The following is a 19,353-nucleotide window of genomic DNA, read 5'->3' as shown; positions in this document are numbered from 1 at the left end:
CTGTTACTTCAGCTCCTAGCCAACATTTGGTGGTGTCAGTGTTTTGGATTTTGGTCATTTGGGTCAGTGTATAATGAATGGCATCTCATTGTGGTTTTAATTTGAAATTACCTAATGACATATGATATTGAACACCTTTTCATTTCTGTATATCCTTTTTGGTGAAATGTCCATTTATGTTTTCATCTATTTTCTAAATGGATTATTGACTAGTTTCTTACTATTGAGTTTTGGGAGTTCTTTATATATCCTAAGTACTAGTCCTTTGTAAAATATGTGCTTTGCAGCTATTTTCTTTGAGTCTATAGCTTGTCTTTGCATTCTCTTAAAAGAGAGTATTAGTTTCTTATGGCTGCTATAACAAATCACAAACTGGGGGTTTAAAACAGAAGTTTATTCTCATATATTTCTGGCAGGAAGAAGTCAAAATCAAGTGTTAACAGAGCTGGTTCCTTCTGGGTGCTTAGGAAGAGGATTTGTTCCATGCTTCCCTCCTGGTTTCTGGTAGCTTCCAGGAATCTTTAGTGTCTCTTGGTTTGTAGCCATATCACTTCTAATAACTGCCTTCGACTTTCACATGATCTTCCCTTCTCTGTATCTTCTCTTTGGTTTCTTATAACCAGTTATTACTGGATTTAGGCTCACTTGGGCCCTTAAGATAATACAAGATCGTAAATTGCCCAGAAAGAACACAGATAGCAGCCTAGAATCTGAGCAGAACCTGAATGGCTGCGATTAAGGAGAATCAAAAGAAAGGTACTAGGAATAAAAGTACTTATATCATGTAGCATTTAATTTGTCTGTGATAACAAAGGGAGAGGAGATTCATCTGGGGAATCCCAAATTTTCCTGCTATAAATATATATATATTTAATATATATATTATATATATATTATATATATATTATATATATATAAAATATAAATATTTTAAAGAGAAAACAGTCAATGATCTAATAATATTGTTATATTCCAGTGAAGGCAACAAATTTAGTTCTTATTTCCAGCATTGTGTTATTTGGGTGCCATTCTTATATGATGGTCGTATATTATTGGTTGATTAACATACTGGTGAGTTTAGTTGGACTGTGTAAGAATATATAGTTTAAGATGGGAAGGTAGTCACATGTCAGCTTTATTTCTACTAGGTAGAATGTTCAGTGTGGTCCAATTCTGATAAATTTCAGGATTTTAGAGGACTCATGGGGCAAGAGAAGAAACCATAAGTGTCAGACTAGCCTATCTCACTGTCCTCTTATGGATTCTAGCAGCAGTGGGTGGGATTGGGTTAATGACCCCATAGAACTGAGTCACAATGTTCTGTTGATCCACAAAGGCTCAACAGGCCAGCCATACCCCTTGTTTGGTGTTAAGTTTGTTGTTATCACAACAGCCCTAATCTAAGTTTGCTCCTTTGCCAAGGAGAGGCACTTCTGCCCCAAGAGCCTGCCAGATGGCTGCTCTCTGTACTCTGGAGGGCTAAAACAGTTCCGTTGGGAAAATTACTGTACATTAAGGTGAACTGCTTCAGAGGTCTCTGTCACCATTAACTAGATAGTTTTCCGTGTCCTGTTAAAAAGAGTTGTGGTCAACTAAATCCTTATGTATGGCAGATGAATCTGTTACTGTTCTTTGTAACTTTTTTGTAAATCTAAGCTCTTTCTCAGAAAATGTGAGTGGCTCTGAAAAGAGCCTTTGGTTCAGTTTGGGTTTGTTTTCACTCGCGAAGCTTTACTGCTTCTGAGGTATTACTTGCACTGGACTTTATGACGGTGGCTCTCGGTCTTCTTGGGCAGCAGCACGGCCTGGATGTTGGGCAGCACGCCGCCCTGCGCGATGGTGACGCGGCCCAGCAGCTTGTTGAGCTCCTCGTCGTTGCGGATGGCCAGCTGCAGGTGGCGCGGGATGATGCGCGTCTTCTTGTTGTCGCGCGCCGCGTTGCCCGCCAGCTCCAGGATCTCGGCCGTCAGGTACTCGAGCACGGCCGCCAGGTACACCGGCGCGCCGGCCCCGACCCGCTCCGAGTAGTTGCCCTTGCGCAGCAGCCGGTGCACGCGGCCCACCGGGAACTGCAGACCCGCCCGCGACGAGCGCGTCTTGGCCTTGGCGCGCGCCTTGCCGCCCTGCTTGCCCCGACCTGCCATGGCTTAAGAACAGTTGGGTGATAACGCAGAAAATTTCCGTTAGTCCAGACCCCAGTCCTATTTATTTGATTGGCTGTTAGTCTACCAATGCGAGGATGTTCCTGGAATCACCTGACTTACAAACACGCCACTACCCATTGACCAATCAGATGTTGGCTGCACAACGCATCATCGGGCGCTGCGCCTATAAATACCACGCTTGGCTTCCCCGAGTGCCAGTTGTTGGTCACGTTGGAGCTGTTTACCAGCCATGCCAGAGCTGACTTCGAAGGGCACTACCATTTCCAAGAAAGGTTTCAAGAAAGCAGTAACAAAAACTCAGAGAAAAGAAGGGAAAAAGCGTAAGAGATGCCGCAAAGAGAGCTATTCCGTTTACATCTATAAGGTGCTGAAGCAGGTGCACCCCGACATGGGCATCTCGTCCAAGGCCATGGGCATCATGAACTCGTTCGCCAACGACATCTTCGAGCGCATCGCGGGCGAGGCGTCCCGCCTGGCGCACTACAACAAGCGCTCGACCATCACGTCCAGGGAGATCCAGACGGCCGTGCGCCTGCTGCTGCCCGGGGAGCTGGCCAAGCACGCCGTGTCCGAGGGCACCAAGGCCGTCACCAAGTACACCAGCTCCAAGTAAAACGACTCCAGTCACTAGACAAGCTTTAGAACCCAAAGGCTCTTTTAAGAGCCACCCACACTTTCCAAAAGACTGTAGGCTCTTCTTAGTTGTAATGTATGTGGGTAGGTGTTCTGACTTGGAAACTGCTGGTGTAACAAGCAAATGGATTTCTTGGTCCATTTTGCCAAGTTCGCTTTGCTCACACCGTATCTTTGAGAAATAATGAGGTCTCAACTGGAGTGGTTGCATGACTATCTTAGTACTAAACACCTAACTGGATTCTTTATGCATTTACAGCATTTTCAGTGAGACTTTATATCTAGGTGAAGAAATTCAGAGAAGGCAATCCTTTGAACAGAAAAAAATTCCAGTAATCCCATGTCTTCAGGGAGATCCTTCCATGGGCCATGAGAGCCATAAGGAATATGGCTTCCCTTTCTCTAAAAAATATTAGTTTTAAGTACTTTGTATCAGATAACAGTGAAAGCTTGGAGCTGTGGACAGACTTTACAGACCTTAAGACTGTCTAGTATGGGAGCATTAGTTACAGCTGTTTTGCTTCCTCTGTACATTGGCTGTGGTATGTGAAAAAATTCTTTGGGTCAGGCTAGCTGCCCAATAAGCTGCTGTTATTTGAGGCCCAAAGCCCAGAATTTCTTGTTCTGATTTTATCTGAACATTTATTGTGGTTTCTAAACTGGGCTATATATCAAGAGCAGGTTGACAGGAATGTGGACATTTTGCCGTGCCAACTAATTCACACTGGAGCCCGATAATTGGCTAACCCCAATCAACTGGCAAACGAGTAACATTAATGAATTCACTCTTTTTTTGCATCATTTGTTACAAGTTATAATAGGGCCACTTGTTTTTTATATTGTGATTGGATCATTAAATTGTGTTTGTACCATGTATTACTGGGCTCAAATACCACGATGTTCCAAATCAGATCATACAGAATTTATCAAAATAGGATGCCCAGTAATCACGGCAGAGGACTTTAGGTACAAGATCTAATCTGTCATAATTATCTGGACTCTTCTGAGAGAGCCCACAAGCATTTTAAAAAATCAGTGAAAAAGGCCATGGAAATTGACAAAAAAAAAAAAAGAGAAGGAATCAAATTATTATGACTACTTCCCAGAAACCTGTGGTTCAGCTAGAATCCTCAGTTTGACTCTTAATTTCTAGTTTCTTCCCTTTCTAGAAAGATTTAATGTATATACATCTTCTTTACAAGAAATAAAAATAAAAAGAAACTGAAATGCCATTTAGTTGAATATGTATAGTAAAAATTCATAGGAAAAAAGTGTCACATGCCTTTGCAGAACCTCTGAATGCCTTAGCCAGGAGTCCTTGAAGGAGGTAATAGATGGGACATCTGTGCCACATTGTATGGGAGGGGGGCATCGTCTCCAGTCAGGGGTCCCAGCTGCCCTAATAAGACCTTATAAAACAGCAGGTATCTGCACAGCTCCCAAATCCTGATCAACTCTGAAGTTGAGAAGTTTTGATTTTCAGGCTGGTTCTTTCCCTTAGCAGCATGTATTTAAGATTTATCCATTTTTGTTATGTGGATTACTATCTTGATCCTTTTTATCACTGAATAACTCTATTGTATGGATAGACCAACTGTGCTTGGTCTAAAAATCTATGGTAGACTCACAGATCTCTATCTGCAGTCTAGGGCTCTCCTTGACAAAATTCCATTTACATATTTCAAGGGATCTTCATTGCTTCCACTTTTTAGCCATTGTAAGTAAAGTTGTAAGTATTTGTGTGCAGGTTTTATGTTGACATAACTTTTGAAATAGTTGGGTAAAAATTACCAGGAGCACAACTGCTGGGCTGTATGTTTTACTTTATAAGGAACTGTTAAACTGTCTTCCAAAGCGGCTGTGCCACTCAGCATTCTCACAGGCAGGGACTGAATGAGAATTCTTGTTGTTCCAAACCCTCATCAGCATTTGGCAATGTCAGGTTTTGGATTTAGCCGTTCTAATAATAGGTGTGTGTAATAGCTCATTGTTTTAATTTGCATTTCCCTAATAACAGTTACGTTGAGGACCTTTTGAAATGCTTATTTGCCATCTGTAGATCTTTTTGGTGAGATGTCTGTCCAGATCTTTTGCCTATTCTTTAATTGGGTTGATTTTCTTACTGTTGAGTTTCAGGCATTTCTTAAAATATATTCTAGGTACAAGTCCTTTATCATATAGATGATTTGCAAATATCTTCTCCATCTGTGGTCTGTCTTTTCATTCTCTTACCCAGGGTCTTTAGCAGAGCATACATTTTTAATTTCAAAAATGCCCAACAGAAATATAATGCAAGCCACAAACATTGGCCATATATGTCACTTTAAACTTTCCAGCAGCCACATTTAAAGTAGAAAAAAGAAATTGGTGAAATTATGTTTAATCAAATATTATAGTTAATCCAATATACCAAAAATGTATAATTTCAGCATGTAATAAAGATAAAATTATGATAATTTGCATTTTAAAGGATTAGATCTATGAAATCCAATGTGTATTTTACACTTATAGCATGTCTTAGTTCAGACTTGCAACATTTCAAGTGCTCAGTAACCACGTATGGCTAGTGACTACCATATTGGACACTAAACTCACTCTACGTAGCCTAAACCACATCCCTTGCTCTAAACACCTATGGAAGACTCACAGATTTCTATCTGCAGTCTAGGGCTCCCCTTGAATTCCAAACGAGTAAATTCAACTGCTTTCTCAACATCACCATTCTGACATTAACAGCCACCTCAAAATTCTCTCCACAAGGGTTTGCAGTCTCTCTTGACAGTGTTTTCAATTTTATGGTTCACGTTATCCATGGTGCCATCCCATTCACGTGGTTGTCCAAGCCAGAGATGTGATATTTTTTCCTTGTTAGCTCTTTTGTTCAGTCTCCACTTCAATCTATCTACAAGATATATCAATTTTATTTCCTGTGTATTTTTGTTATCTGGCTACTTTTCCCCATCTCCACTGCTGCCATTTTTGTCCAGGCCCTGTCATCTATCTTACACCTAAATTACTGTCCCTAGTTAGCCTCACTGTTCTTAATCTTGTTTCCATAAAATCCATTCTCCACTCAGTTGGCAGAGTAATCTTAGATGAGAAAAATTTTGTTTTCACTAACCATTAACTGAAATTTAGCATTCTTTTCAGTTATGAATACTGCATAGCAAACAGACCAGTCACATTAGCCATACCTGTGGCTTTGTTACCATTGGAAATCACAGCCATATTCCTAGCTCTTAACCATGGTTACAGATCTCTCAAAATATTAATACCCATGAGAACCTCAAAATATTGTAATTGTTATTTGCTATTTCAAGTGCAAATAAAAAAGCACCATTAAATATAATTATTAAATACTAAATGTAAATATTAAAATATTACTATATCAAACATTTTAAAAATATTTTGAAAACTGTTTCAGTCTGACATTATTTTATTATTAAAGCTCATATTTGGGGGCACCTCGGTGGTGGAGTCGGTTAAATATCCAACTGTTGGTATTGGCTTAGGTCATAATCTGAGGTCCTGAGATCAAGCCCCATGTCAGTCTCCACATTCAGTGTGGAGTCTGCTTAAGACACTCCTACTCCTTCTGCCCACCTCAGGCTTCACATGGCCCTCCATTCCGCATCTCTATGTCTGTGATGTCCTCCTCCTTTCCCTTATAAGGGTACCTTAAATCCAGATTGATCTCATCTCAAGATTCTTAATTACCTCTTAATGATACCCTATTCCCAAACAAGGTCACATTCATAGGTATGAGGGGTTAAGACTTGTATATATTCTTTAACAGAACAGAACTGAACCCATTACACATCACAAACTAACAAATTGCTCCTAAAGCTTAGCTTAACATTGATGCACACAAAATTTACATCATTCTCTCTGGGCTGAAGTGATTGATTGATTGATTGGTTGATTGATGAATGGGGAAAATAACTCTGTTTTGTCTGGCGTTGGCAGGCATCCAGTCTCAGAACTTCTAGATTGTTTCTTGGTGCCAGTGGGCTTGGGACCTTGAGCATGGTGAAGTATGTGGTCTGACTCAGGGGCTAGCACTTGTCCACTGTGATGATGTTACTGATCTGGGCATCTGTAAAGCAGGAGGGCAGGTATAGGACATGTTCTTATGGTGTTTCTCTGAGTAGCTGTGCTTTCAGATGTGGTGGTGGCAGTCTTGCTGGATAACTAATGGTCCTCTCCATCTTCATCTTGGTCACCATGCCAAACACAATCCACCCTCAGATGGCGAAATTGCTGGTAAAGGGGCATTTCTTGTCAATGTAGGCAGCCTCAGTGGCCTCCTTAGGCACCTTGAAACCCAGACCAATGTTCTTATAGTATCATGGGAGCAGCTCCTTGCCAGTTTCTCCAAGAAGGACTTTCTTAGTTTGAAAGATTTTTGGCTGTTGTGAGTAGGCACGCTCACTCTGAACGTCTACTGTCTTCCTGGTCACCTGAGGAAAAGCTGGACTGAAGTAATTTAGGCTAAATTATAGACCGCACAAAGCCTTTTGGGGGTACCTAGTTATCTCCCTCATTCGTAACTAATTGAGACCTTGTGTTTATGTCTACCTCACTCTATGAGAAAGGAAACACAAGAAGAGTAAGCACCTCCTCGGTCTTGTCCTTTTACACACACACATTCATTCATTGAGCAAATATTTGAAGACCAGAGGAAAAAGAAACACAATTTTAAAATCTTTTTTGGAACACAAAGAGTAACAACAAAATGCAGCCACTTTCTCTGACTGGCCGTCCACTCAAGGAAGAGCAACGCGGGCCTGCCGGGCCAGTAGAGTGAGGACTTCCGCTGGTCTGGCTCGTTGTGGCCCCGCTCCCCAGGAGGGTTTCCCTTGCCGCACACACCTCACGGTCCATTCCGAGATGGGACTGGGAAGTTTCTCTTTTGAGAGTTGCACCAGCAGAGGTCTTTCTGCTGTTCTGGGTTCAGAGAAATTATGGTAGCTTGAGGGCAATGGCAGCATCCGGGTCTCTCAACAGGCTTGGGTGCTCTGTCCTTTTTCCAGCCCTCACCTTCCTGGCACTCCTTATGTTTTCTGCTCTGTGGCATAACAACACCACAGCCTGGAATTAGGGAGAGAGAGGGAAGACCTTCCCTGCTTCCAGGGTCAATCCCAACAGGTAGTTATTGCTGGTGATGTCGGGGTGGAGTAAACAGCTAGAGGGGCTTCGGGAGGGGCGCACCTTCAGGATCTGCTCTCCCCAGTTCCCAACCCCAGCCTCACTGTATTTAAAGCAGAGCCATAGCTCTGCTGTGACCCTTTCCTGAGAAAATTCCATCATGCCTGTCCTCTGTTACTCAGGGACTGAGGTGCTGGCAACAGGCAGATAGCACCCTTCTTAAAACACATTAAAAAAACCTGAAACAGTAACAAGAACCCCTGTGTTTTCACTGCTTTCCTGTGGATGGTTTTGGACTAAAGCTTTGCTCTTACTTGTCTGACATTAAAAAAGTCTTCGGAGATCGCAAACCCTTTCCACCCTCCTTTGTGCTACCAAAGTCCCGAAAGCTGGGTTCTTGGCACGCAAGTCCGATCTAAGGAAAGACAGTTTGACCAACGGCTTTGCTTTTCTAATAATAAACATTTCCAGGTTCCTAGTGGAGAATGAAGAAATTCGTATCTTTCAGCAACTCTTACATATCAGTGAGAATTGAGAATATTTACAGAACCTGTGGGAATGAGGAGGAGCATGGCTTAGAGGAAAAAAAGATAGTTTAACTGCTTACATTAATCAGAAAGCATAAATACAGGCAGTTCTTCAGGTAGTATCAAATCTTAAAATGATGATGCAAAGCAACCTTAATAATCAGTGGGAAAAATCATGATTACTAAAAATTTCTACATTTTTATCCAGATACTCAAAAACTCCCTTAACTGTCTGTTATGATTATAGAGGTAAGTAGAAAAAAAAAATTAGGACATTGTGCTTTAAAATATTAAAACCATTACAGAATTAAAGTGTCCTTTCTTTTTTAAGAACTTTGTGAAAAGAGTTAGACGTGCTTGCCTTCTCGTCATCATGTAACTTAGGGTCCACTGAACTTCTTTTCTATACCTTGGTGAAGGCTCAGGCTCTTTCTAAATTCGGATCAGCTTCCACCATCATCTTCTTTGTATTTTCAATGTTGTGAAATATCTTTGAGAATTCCTGTACTATGAAGTGTTTTGCCGGAGCCACTTTCTCTGGAACATGTTCATCCTTTTCAACACAAACACTTTCCGATTTATGTCAGTGAGTTCACCTTCCCTGAGTTCCTCTGGTCGTGTAGCTAGTGTCTCGATAGCGCCAGCACCAGCAGTTTCACTGCCAGCTATTTCTTCTAGAACTCCTTTTCTATTCAGTTTGGATTCCACTTCCAGGAGTTATTTTTCTTTTTTTTCTTATACTTTCATCTTGATGGGCAAATCCCTCCTTTGATGATCAATTCTTGTCATATACGTTTATCACTGGGAGACAAAGTGGCAATTAAAAGTACACACTTCCGGGGCACCGGGGTGGCTCAGTGGGTTAAGGCCTCTGCCTTCGGCTCGGGTCGTGATCCCAGGGTCCTGGGATCAAGCCCCACATTGGGCTCTCTGCTCGGCGGGGAGCCTGCTTCCTCCTCTCTCTGCCTGCTTCTCTGCCTACTTGTGATCTCTGTCTGTCAAATGAATAAATAAAATCTTAAAAAAAAAAAGTACACACTTCCTATTTGGGCATAAACTGAGTAACGTATGCAGTGTCCAGTAACGAACACATTTTAAAGTAAGTGATATGGGACACCTGGGTGGCTCAGTCGGTTAAGCATCTGTCTTTGGCTCAGGTCATGATCCCGGGGTCCTGGGATCGAGTCCTGCATCAGGGTCCTTGCTCAGGGGGGAGCCTGCTTCTCCCTCTGCCTGCTATTCCCCCTGCTTATACTCTCTCTCTGACAAATAAATAAAATCTTTTAAAAAATACATAAATAAAATAAGTGACACAATGGGTCACATGATAGAAAACAATGTGCATTTGTTTTCTGTTCAGTGACTTATATGAACTAAAGATCCAACACTGGAGTTTGTAATTGATGCATCTACTCACTACTGAAATTCATACTGTGTTGTTGGAAAATTGGTGTTATTTAACTGAACTGTCATAACTGGAATTCATTTATATCAAAACTGTGCAGTGTGAAAATTGTCTCTATGAAGTAAGCACCCCACTAAAGAAGCTAGGAAAAAATAAAAATAAAGCGAGTCAGTGGAAGGCAAAAGGTTAAATAATAAAAAACCTGGAAAAAAGTACTTAGGAGAAAGAGAAATGGCAAAACTATTTTTAAATTTTTCATTATAGTAAAATAATAAATGTAAAAATGAAGAAATAAAAAATGAATACATTTTTTAAAATAAAAGATTAGCCAGTAGCATGGTAATTGATGGGATTTGTAAAAAAGTGAGAAAACACAAACACAAAATTAGGGATAATAAAGAACTTGTAGTTATACACACAGTGGAGAGAAAATCATTAGAGACCAATTTGCTTGTCTCTAAGAGGATATCTTTAAATTATTTTCTTGTAAAATATTTTTTTACCACAACTTATTACAAATTATTAGCAAATCCAAGCAGAACAAGTTCATAAAAGAATAGGGAAAATGGTCAAAGAACTGTCAACTGTAAAAGAGACACCAAGTACCCATTGTTTTGAAAAGGGAATTTTACCAGAGTTTTCAAGAAAAGAGAATTCCAGTGTATTCAGTTTCAGAGTATTATAAAGACAGTTATTTTCTAGGGGTACCTGGGTGGGTCAGTCCATTGAACATCTGACTCTTGGTTTTGGTTCAGGTCATGATCGCAGGGTGGTGGGATTGAGCTCCACACTCAGTGGGAGTTTGGGATTCTCTCTCTCCTTCTCCCCTTCCCCCCAACCCCCACTCGTGAGTGTCTGTGCCCATGTGCCTGCACGCTCTCTCTCTAAAATAAGTAAATCTTTAAAAGAAAAAAAAGAGCATTATCTTCCATATTATTTTTATGAATTGAGTAAAAATTTATACCAAAAGCCGAATACCATTACACACAAAAAAGGAAAATAGAGATTATCTAATTTACAATATTGAAGTGTAAATTGTAGATGGTATATTGGCAACTGGAATTAAGTGAACAACATGATGCCGAAGCGGGGTTTTATGCAGAAATGCAAGGATAACTCAGTATTAGGAAGTTTATTAAAATAACTCATCATAATATGTCTAAAGAAGAAAGGGTTATGATCAATCCCCAGTGATGCTGAAAAAGCATTTTCTAAAACTCAGTATCCGTTCTTAACTTACAGTTCTCAGTAAAGTAGACAAAGAAGAATTATTTCTCATTATGATGAAATGTATCTATTGAATAGTGCAAAAGGTTCTTCAGCAAAGTGAGGAAAAAAACTGGAATGCCTACTCTCTTCATTTCTATTTAACATCATTATGAAGGCCTGTGAGCCACTGAAATCAGACAGAAGAAAGAAATTAGAAGCAAGCTAATTAAAAGGAGGCAGTAAAATGTTTATTTTCAGATATTATCACAAAAATGTAAAACCCAACAGAATTTACCAGAAAGCCAACAAGAATATGTCAATTAAGTAAAGAGTAATAGGATATAAAAATGATGCACAAGTATCAATACTTTCACATAGAACAATTAAATGGTAGAAGATATGAATAGGGAAATACACCATTTACAATAAGAGCAGAACGAAAATATCTAGAATTATACTTAATAAAAAATATGACAAATTTATATGAAGGAAATTGATTTGCCCATACCAGACACATGGTCCCATTCCCTGTAGGTGAATGGCTCAAGCGGTATTTGGGGCTAGACTCGGGTTTAGAAAAGAGAGAAGGTGGGGTGTCCGGGTGGCTCAGTCAGTTAAGCATCTGACTCTTGACTTTAGCTCAGGACATGATCCCAGGGTTGTGAGATGGAGCCCCGTGTTGGTTCCCTGCCGAGCTGGGAGTCAGCTTGAGATTCTCTCTCCCTCTACCTTTGCACTCCTCTCTCTCTCTCTCAAAAAAAAAAAGGAAAAGGGACGAGGAAATGCTCAGGGAAGGCTTTTCTTGCTCTCAGAGACCCAGTGAAATAGACTATCTCTTCCTGCTTTTACTTTACCCTGTCTGCATGAACACTTGGACCTGTAGCCAGCATGAGGGTGAAGTTAGGGTGTAGAGAAGAGCTGAGGCTATCACGGTGTTGGAACCAGGACTTTGATCATCCCACTCCTGCCATTTCTTTACCTTTGGACATCCTGATTAGTGACAGTACTTATTCTATCAGCTCATTGATTTGGTACTTCCCGCTATTTGCAGCCAAAACATAATCTGAGGTAAAAGCTGTGTCAGGCTTGGCACTGTCGGGTGGCACTAAAGTTTATTTAATGAGAAGAAAACATACATACATTTCTAAATCATAAAAAAAAGTGCTTTAAATTAAGTCAAGTTGAGGATTCCAGCTAAATCACACGTCTGCTGGAAGTAATTTGATCCCTTCCTTTTAAGCTCATTAAATTCAATCCTGTATGGATTTTAGTACTTGGTCTGCTTCTCTGAGAAGAGTCCAGATGATGTAGCAATATAGGACACCATTTTTTTTTTTTTTAAGATTCTATCTATTTGACAGAGAGAGAGATCACAAGCAGGCAGAGAGAGGGGGAAGCAGGCTCCCTGCCGAGCAGAGAGCCTGATGTGGGGCTCGATCCCAGGACCCTGGGATCATGACCTGAGCCGAAGGCAGAGGCTCAACCCACTAAGCCACCCAGGTACCCCAGGACACAGACACCATTTGATGATCAATCCTACGACAGAACAAGTGATTATAGGTATAGAAAATCAATGTAAAAATGATTCAGTTAAAGTTACTGTTTACCAGCTGATTGTGACTAGCCAGGTTAGTGAGTTCCAATCTGAAAACCTCATATGCTAATGTTTGCACATTTCAGTGTCAGCATGCCCTCTGTGAACCTCTAACATAGACCTTGAACCAAGAGACAGCACCTCAAACTCTGCAGCTTGAGGGCAGGTAGGGTAGTCTATAGGACCAATTCTTTCATGCACAGCAGTAAACAGGAAGCAAAATACCATTAATATTCTCCAGAATTTCCTAGGGTCCCAAGAGCTCTGCATAGCTTCAAGCCCTTGGCTTCTGTTGGGGAAGATTTTTGGACAAAGGCCTGCTACAGGGCCACCTGAGTGGCTCAGTTAAAGTGTCTGCCTTCAGCTCACGTCATATCAAGGTCTTGGGAACCAGCCCCACTTCCGGCTCTCTGCTTGGCCCTCTCCTTCTGCCCTGCTGTGCTATCCTAAAACAAAACGGAACACCACCAACAAAAAACCCTTGCTGCATTCCTTGTTAAGCTGGTCTTCCTCAACATCCCAGTCCACATGTACAGATTACAAATGCTTCTCAGAGCTTGCATTAGAGAATTGCTCATATTGAGATGCTCAGGGCTCCCATGAAAAACACCAGTAGCCCTAGCATGTAATGTGAATCTTGGCACCACTGGGGACAAGTACATCACTATGTGGTCCTAAACTGGCTGAACAAGTCACTGCTCAAGTAGAACTAGCACCTACTTTCACCGGTTTTCTAAACAGATTTTTTTAATTCTCAGCTTGCCACAATACAGGGACTGTGCCCGGTCAGCAGAGAGCCCACAGCCCTTCTCCAGGAAATTTAAGTGGCTCTGAAAAGAGCCTTTGGGTTATTTAGGTGAGGACGCTTACTTGGGCTAGCTCACTTGGAGCTGGTGTACTTGGTGACGGCCTTGGTGCCCTCGGACACGGCGTGCTTGGCCAGCTCCCCGGGCAGCAGCAGGCGCACGGCCGTCTGGATCTCCCTGGACGTGATGGTCGAGCGCTTGTTGTAGTGCGCCAGGCGGGACGCCTCGCCCGCGATGCGCTCGAAGATGTCCGTAACAAAGGAATTCATGATGCTCATGGCCTTCGAAGAGATGCCGGTGTCGGGGTGCACCTGCTTCAGCACCTTGTAGATGTAAATGGAATAGCTCTCTTTGCGGCATCTCTTACGCTTCTTTCCTTCTTTCTTCTGAGTTTTCGTTACAGCTTTTTTGAAGCCCTTCTTGGAAATGGTCGCGCCCTTCGAAGTCAGCTCTGGCATGATGAGTGTACAGCTCTGTAGCGTTACAGCTCTCCAGTTACAGCTCTAACGGCTCCAGGAGACCCCAAGTAAGCGAGGAGCACTGGAGGTTGGCGAGAGCAGTATTTATAGGCACAGCTCTGAAGTGACGCGTAGAGCAGACACCGTCTGATTGGTTAGTGGGCAGTGGCGTGAATGTAAATGAGGTGATTCTGGCGAGGCTTTCTGATTGGCTAGATAGCCATCAGCCAATCAGACAGCAAATCACAACCTACTGTCAGACTATAAATAGGCCCGGTAGCGTCTCTAGCGGTTGGTTTGCTGCAGTGCGCTCAGTTATGTCTGGGCGCGGGAAGCAGGGTGGCAAAGCACGCGCTAAGGCCAAATCCAGGTCGTCTAGAGCCGGCCTCCAGTTCCCAGTGGGCAGAATCCACCGTCTGCTCCGAAAGGGCAACTATGCAGAGCGCGTTGGGGCTGGTGCACCCGTGTACCTGGCGGCCGTGCTCGAGTACCTGACGGCCGAGATCCTGGAGCTGGCGGGCAACGCGTCTCGGGACAACAAGAAGACGCGCATCATCCCGCGTCATTTACAGCTGGCCATCCGCAACGACGAGGAGCTCAACAAGCTGCTGGGCGGTGTGACCATCGCGCAGGGCGGCGTCCTGCCCAACATCCAGGCCGTGCTGCTGCCCAAGAAGACCGAGAGCCACCACCACAAAGTCCAGAGCAAATAGTTAACAAGTCATGAATCCTAGTGAGTGATCTGAACGTTGGAGAAGAAAAACCAAAGGCTCTTTTCAGAGCCACTCAAATGGTCAGTGAAGGCTGTGCATAAACTGCCATGTATGTGAGTTGTCTACATACACGTACATACATGTGCCATGAATCCTGGTTAAAAATCCCGGCACACCAGACCTTTGGTTCTGCTAATGGGTTCTTCTGAGTTTTAAAGCTGTTAAGGATCAACAAGCCTTCCTGTAAGTGGTTGGTCAGCAAGGAAGATTTTTTGGAGAGAGAAGGAGAGAGAATCTGAAGCAGTTTCCATGTTCCGTGTAGATCCCCCTGGAGACTTTAATCTCACAACCCTAATCATGACCTGAGCAGAAATCAAGAGTCTACCACTCAGGCACCCCAGACAGCAAAGTTTAGTCACCACATACTGGAGTCATTGGGAGAAAGAACTATAATTACTCTTATCTTTGCAACCACCACTTAGTTTCTGAGCTTATGTAAACAGGTGACTTTTACTTCTATTTTACAGAACTTGCATGTGAGAAAGCATGGGGGAGGGGTGGTGGGACAGCAGGAATCCCAAGCAAGCAAGCTCCACACTCAGCTTGAGCCCCACCTGGTCTTGATCTCTAGACCCTGAGATCATGACCTGAGCTGAAATTGAGTCCCACACTCAACACATTGAACCACTCAGGCACCCGTAGACAGGCAACATTAATCCTAAAATTGAGGTAAGGCCTATAGTTAAGTGATGATTGGATAAGAACAAACAGGAGGGGGCACCTGGCTGTCTCAGTCATTAAGCATCTGCCTTCTGCTAGGTCTTGATCCCAGGGTCCTGGGATCCAGCCCCCGTGGGGATCCCTGCTAGGTTGAGAGCCTGCTTCTCCCTCTCCCATTCCCCCTGCTTGTGTTCCCTCTCTCCCTGCCTCTCTTTCTATCAAATAAATAAAATCTTTTTAAAAATGTCTATCATAATAGTTTGAAATTATTAAGAAATCTTGGCCAAGCTTTTCAAAAATTTTGAGTACAAAATAGTTTCAGTTGATTTGTTTGTACTGTGAACACCAAGAAAAACTGGAAAACAAATGAACATTTAGCTAGTTAGACTGTCAAATAGGATATGTAAAGAAGCAGATATAATAAAGTTATAAAGTTCTATAAGAAGTTTAAAGATGAGCATAAAATACATATGTCAATTAGGGGAGATTGGGTTATGAAAGAGTTTGTTTTTTGTTGTTGTTGTTGTTTTGGTTATTTTATTTTATTTTATTTATTTATTTGACAGAGAGAGATCACAAGTAGGCAGAGAGGCAGGCGGGGAGGTGGGGGGAAGCTGGCTCCCCACTGAGCAGAGACCCCGATGTGGGGCTCAATCCCAGGACCCCGAGATCATGACCTGAGCCAAAGGCAGAGGCTTAATCCACTGAGCCACTCAGGTGCCCCGGGTTATGAAAGAGTTTTAACAATCTCTTGAATTAATGGACATAAATATCAATTAAGGCATGCAATTGGGGAAGACACTAAAGGAAGAAGAAATTTTGAAGACTGAAAAGTTGTACCGATATATTGAACAAAATTAGATAATGTCTAGGACATAGCAATTAAATTTTTTAATATGAAATTTTAAAATCAAGGAAGAATAATGACATAAATGTCTAAATGAGGGATATGCAAAAAATATAAACAGAAAAGTTCTAAATAATTTCAATAGATACGCTTCCATCAAGCAGGTAGAGTTTAAGACCCCAGCCTTGCCAAAGCACAGAGTATGGAAAGACAGGGGAGAAAGAAAATGACTTTATAGTGGAGAAATCTAGCAAACACTATCTCAGCCAGGTGATCAGTGCACAGCATCAGTGATGAGCCATGTCGAAATTGTGCCTTTAATATGGTATGTTGAGAAGGGCATTTCACATCTTTGGTCTTCCTCCCAGAAACCCCGTAATTCCAATCAAACTGTGAGGAAAATATCAGACAAATCCAAGTTGAGGAACATTTTACAAAATACTTGACTATAAACCCTCAAAATTATGAAAGTCATGAAAAACAAGGAAATTCTGACAAACTGTTGTAGCCCAGAGGTGGCTAAGTAAACATGACCACTAAATGTCATGTATTTTGGGTTAGATCCTAGAACAGGGGAAAAACAAATTAGGTAAAATCTATTGACATCCAAACAAAGTTTAGAGTTCAAGTCACTGTGATTTACCAGTGTTAGCTCCTTGCTTGTAAGAAATGCACAAATATTGACAGTAGGAGAAATTGGGTGAGGAGTAGGCAGGGACTCTTATCTTGACAACCTTCCTATAAATCTAAAATTACTCTAAGTTAGGGGCGCCTGGGTGGCTCAGTGGGTTAAAGCCTCTGCCTTCTGCTCAGATCATGATCCCAGGGTCCTGGGATCCAGCCCCACGTTGGGCTCTCTGCTCAGCAGGGAGCCTGCTTCCTCCTCTCTCAATCTCTGCCTGCCTCTCCACCTACTTGAGATCTCTGTCTGTCAAATAAATAAAATCTTATTTTAAAAAAAAATACCCTAAGTTAGAAAACTTACTGAAAAGAACAAAACAATAAACTCAAATTTACTAAACAAAACAAAAAAAACAGGGAAAAGTTCTAAATCTAAAATCAAACACATGAAATACAGTTCTTAACATGCCAGCGTAATTGGCTCTGAAAGGAGTCTCCAGGGTTTGGATGCTCATGTCCTCCTAGAAAACTCATTTGAGGGGCACCTGACTCTGGATTTTGACTTAGGTCATGATCCTCGTGGTGAGATCGAGCCCCTCATCGGGCTTTGTGCTGGGCGTGGAGCCTGCTTAAGATTCTCTCTCTCCCTCTGCCTCTGCCCCTCCCCTCCCCCTCCCTGTCCCACTTGAGCTTTCTCTCTCTGAAAGAAAAAAACAAAAAAAAAAAAAAAAAAAAAAACCCTCATTTGTGGCCAGTATACTTGGTGATAGGAAATAGTGCCCTACACACTGTATGCCTGGCCAGCTCCCCAGGCATGAGCGTGCAGGAACTGTCTGGAATTCCCTGTACATGATAGCCAGGAGCCCATTGTAATGAGCCAGGTGAGTAGACTCACTGGGGAGGTGCTGTAAAGTCACGAACATTCATTCATTCATAGGGCTTCTGTAGAGATGCCAGTTTGGGGGTGAACCATCTTCAAGACCTACTCTATAGTAAGTGTAGGAGGGCTGTCTGTAACATCTCTGGCATTTCCTGCCATTCTTCTGGTATCAATGATGGCTTCCTGGAGCCTTTCTTGGACCTGAGAGAAAACTTAGAGAAAGACTTGGAAATAAGAGACACAGCCTCCCGGAACTTGAGGAAAAGACGGCAACGGGTTGTGAAGCCACGGGACTTATTAATACACCGCGTATTCAGACGAGGTTTTGGGTAAACTCAATTTCTGATGAGAAAAAAAATCAAGATGCACGTGAATGTAAATGAGATACTTCAGGTCCACTCTGATTGGATTGTCCTCCTAGTTGCATCGACCACTCAAAAAGCAGAAGATTGTCCCCCGGGGCCTCGGTTCATAAGCAGTTTGAAGAGAAGCCGCGAACGGCTGCTTTCTTTTGCAGGTTTCAGCCTCAGCCTCTTGGAGAGTCCAACTTCCTTATCCAAGGTCCAGATTCCCAGAGGAATGGAGTGGGCCCAGGTTGAGTTAGATGTCCGCTTGCTGTCCAGCAACATTAGAGGGAGGACAGCGATCTCGGCAAAGAGTGCATCTGGGTGGACACATCATTGTGTTGGGAGGACTGTCTACTTTCCAGTTTTTCCTGATGTGCTGTAGTAACCACTTCTCTTTATCTGTTTGAAATAACCCTGTCCTGTGGTCCGAAGTGCTCCCACTGTGCCACCCGAGCAAGTGAAGGTGACACTTTGCTGTTAGAATTATTAGCCTGAGTGAATTTCTGTTTTTTTAAATAGTGAGGTGAGGCATCATTTTGCGTTTGGTGGCTTTTTGTCCTACATCCTTTGAGAGTTGGGAACAAAATCCTAAGGTTTCTCTTTCCTGTTGTCTCTGCCCCAGTGACTGGCCTATATACTTTCTGGAGTCAGAGAGACAGCTAATGCAAGCAGTAACCCTGCTTGGGAGATGCCCGAAGCTTTACCCAGCTCACTAGTAGCTTGGTCTTCTCAAGGGCGGCTTGCTGCTCTCATCCCCACTCCCATCTGTGCCCCCCCCCCTTTTAAACCAAGTGGCATAAGGGACAGAGGCAGTGTGCCAACTGGGGAATAAAAGTCCTCCCAAACCTCCAAATCCCTATCAAAACTTGTGCCCCTTTTACATTCTTAGGGGTTGGGTAGATTTGCATTTTAATCCCAGCTTCTGGGACAATGTGCACTTCCCCTTACTCTTGACTCCCGGAAACTTTGCGGTGGTGCCTGGGACTTGAGTTTTCGGGGAGTTCTCTGCCCATCCTCTCCCTTGCTGATGTTGCAGCAAAGCCTGCAGGCGCCTATCTCGCCTGGTGCCGTGTGTATCTCGCCTGTAAAACTTTACATTTGGTGCCGAAACCCGGGAGGAGATCGAGCCCCCACCCTGGTGAGGAGGCTCTCTCCTCTCCCTACTGGGACCTGGTCCTGCCTCTCCAAAGCCGTGGTTTCCCCCGATTCCGCGTCTCTCCGGAAAGCCCTGTCCCAATCACGGCAGAGTCAGGGCGGACCCCGCTAGTCACCAGGTGACC

General features: G+C 42.8%; 4 protein-coding genes across 4 annotated transcripts; 2 read left to right on the top strand and 2 right to left on the bottom strand.

The window, feature by feature from the left end:
• Window positions 1-1,748: 1,748 nt before the first annotated feature.
• Window positions 1,749-2,144, bottom strand: LOC308344972 (histone H2A type 1-H-like; the record flags this gene model as incomplete). Its single annotated transcript, XM_080806867.1, has 1 exon — window positions 1,749-2,144. The coding sequence occupies one exon, from the start codon at window positions 2,142-2,144 to the stop codon at window positions 1,749-1,751; it is 396 nt and encodes a 131-aa protein (XP_080662993.1).
• Window positions 2,145-2,394: 250 nt separating this feature from the next.
• LOC308344839 (histone H2B type 1-A-like) lies at window positions 2,395-2,778 on the top strand (the record flags this gene model as incomplete). Its single annotated transcript, XM_080806653.1, has 1 exon — window positions 2,395-2,778. One exon carries the CDS (start codon window positions 2,395-2,397, stop codon window positions 2,776-2,778), a length of 384 nt encoding a protein of 127 aa, XP_080662779.1.
• A 10,783-nt stretch (window positions 2,779-13,561) lies between these two features.
• H2BC1 (H2B clustered histone 1) lies at window positions 13,562-13,945 on the bottom strand (the record flags this gene model as incomplete). The annotated part of the gene is made up of 1 exon (XM_080806535.1): window positions 13,562-13,945. One exon carries the CDS (start codon window positions 13,943-13,945, stop codon window positions 13,562-13,564), a length of 384 nt encoding a protein of 127 aa, XP_080662661.1.
• Window positions 13,946-14,262: 317 nt separating this feature from the next.
• H2AC1 (H2A clustered histone 1) lies at window positions 14,263-14,658 on the top strand (the record flags this gene model as incomplete). Its single annotated transcript, XM_080806454.1, has 1 exon — window positions 14,263-14,658. The coding sequence occupies one exon, from the start codon at window positions 14,263-14,265 to the stop codon at window positions 14,656-14,658; it is 396 nt and encodes a 131-aa protein (XP_080662580.1).
• Window positions 14,659-19,353: the final 4,695 nt, after the last annotated feature.

The sequence above is a fragment of the Martes martes genome (genome assembly GCF_963455335.1).
Source record: "Martes martes genome assembly, chromosome: 6".
Taxonomy (NCBI): Eukaryota; Metazoa; Chordata; class Mammalia; order Carnivora; family Mustelidae; genus Martes; species Martes martes.
Note: the sequence above shows the minus strand (reverse complement) of the source record. Positions and strands in the feature narration are given on the sequence as shown.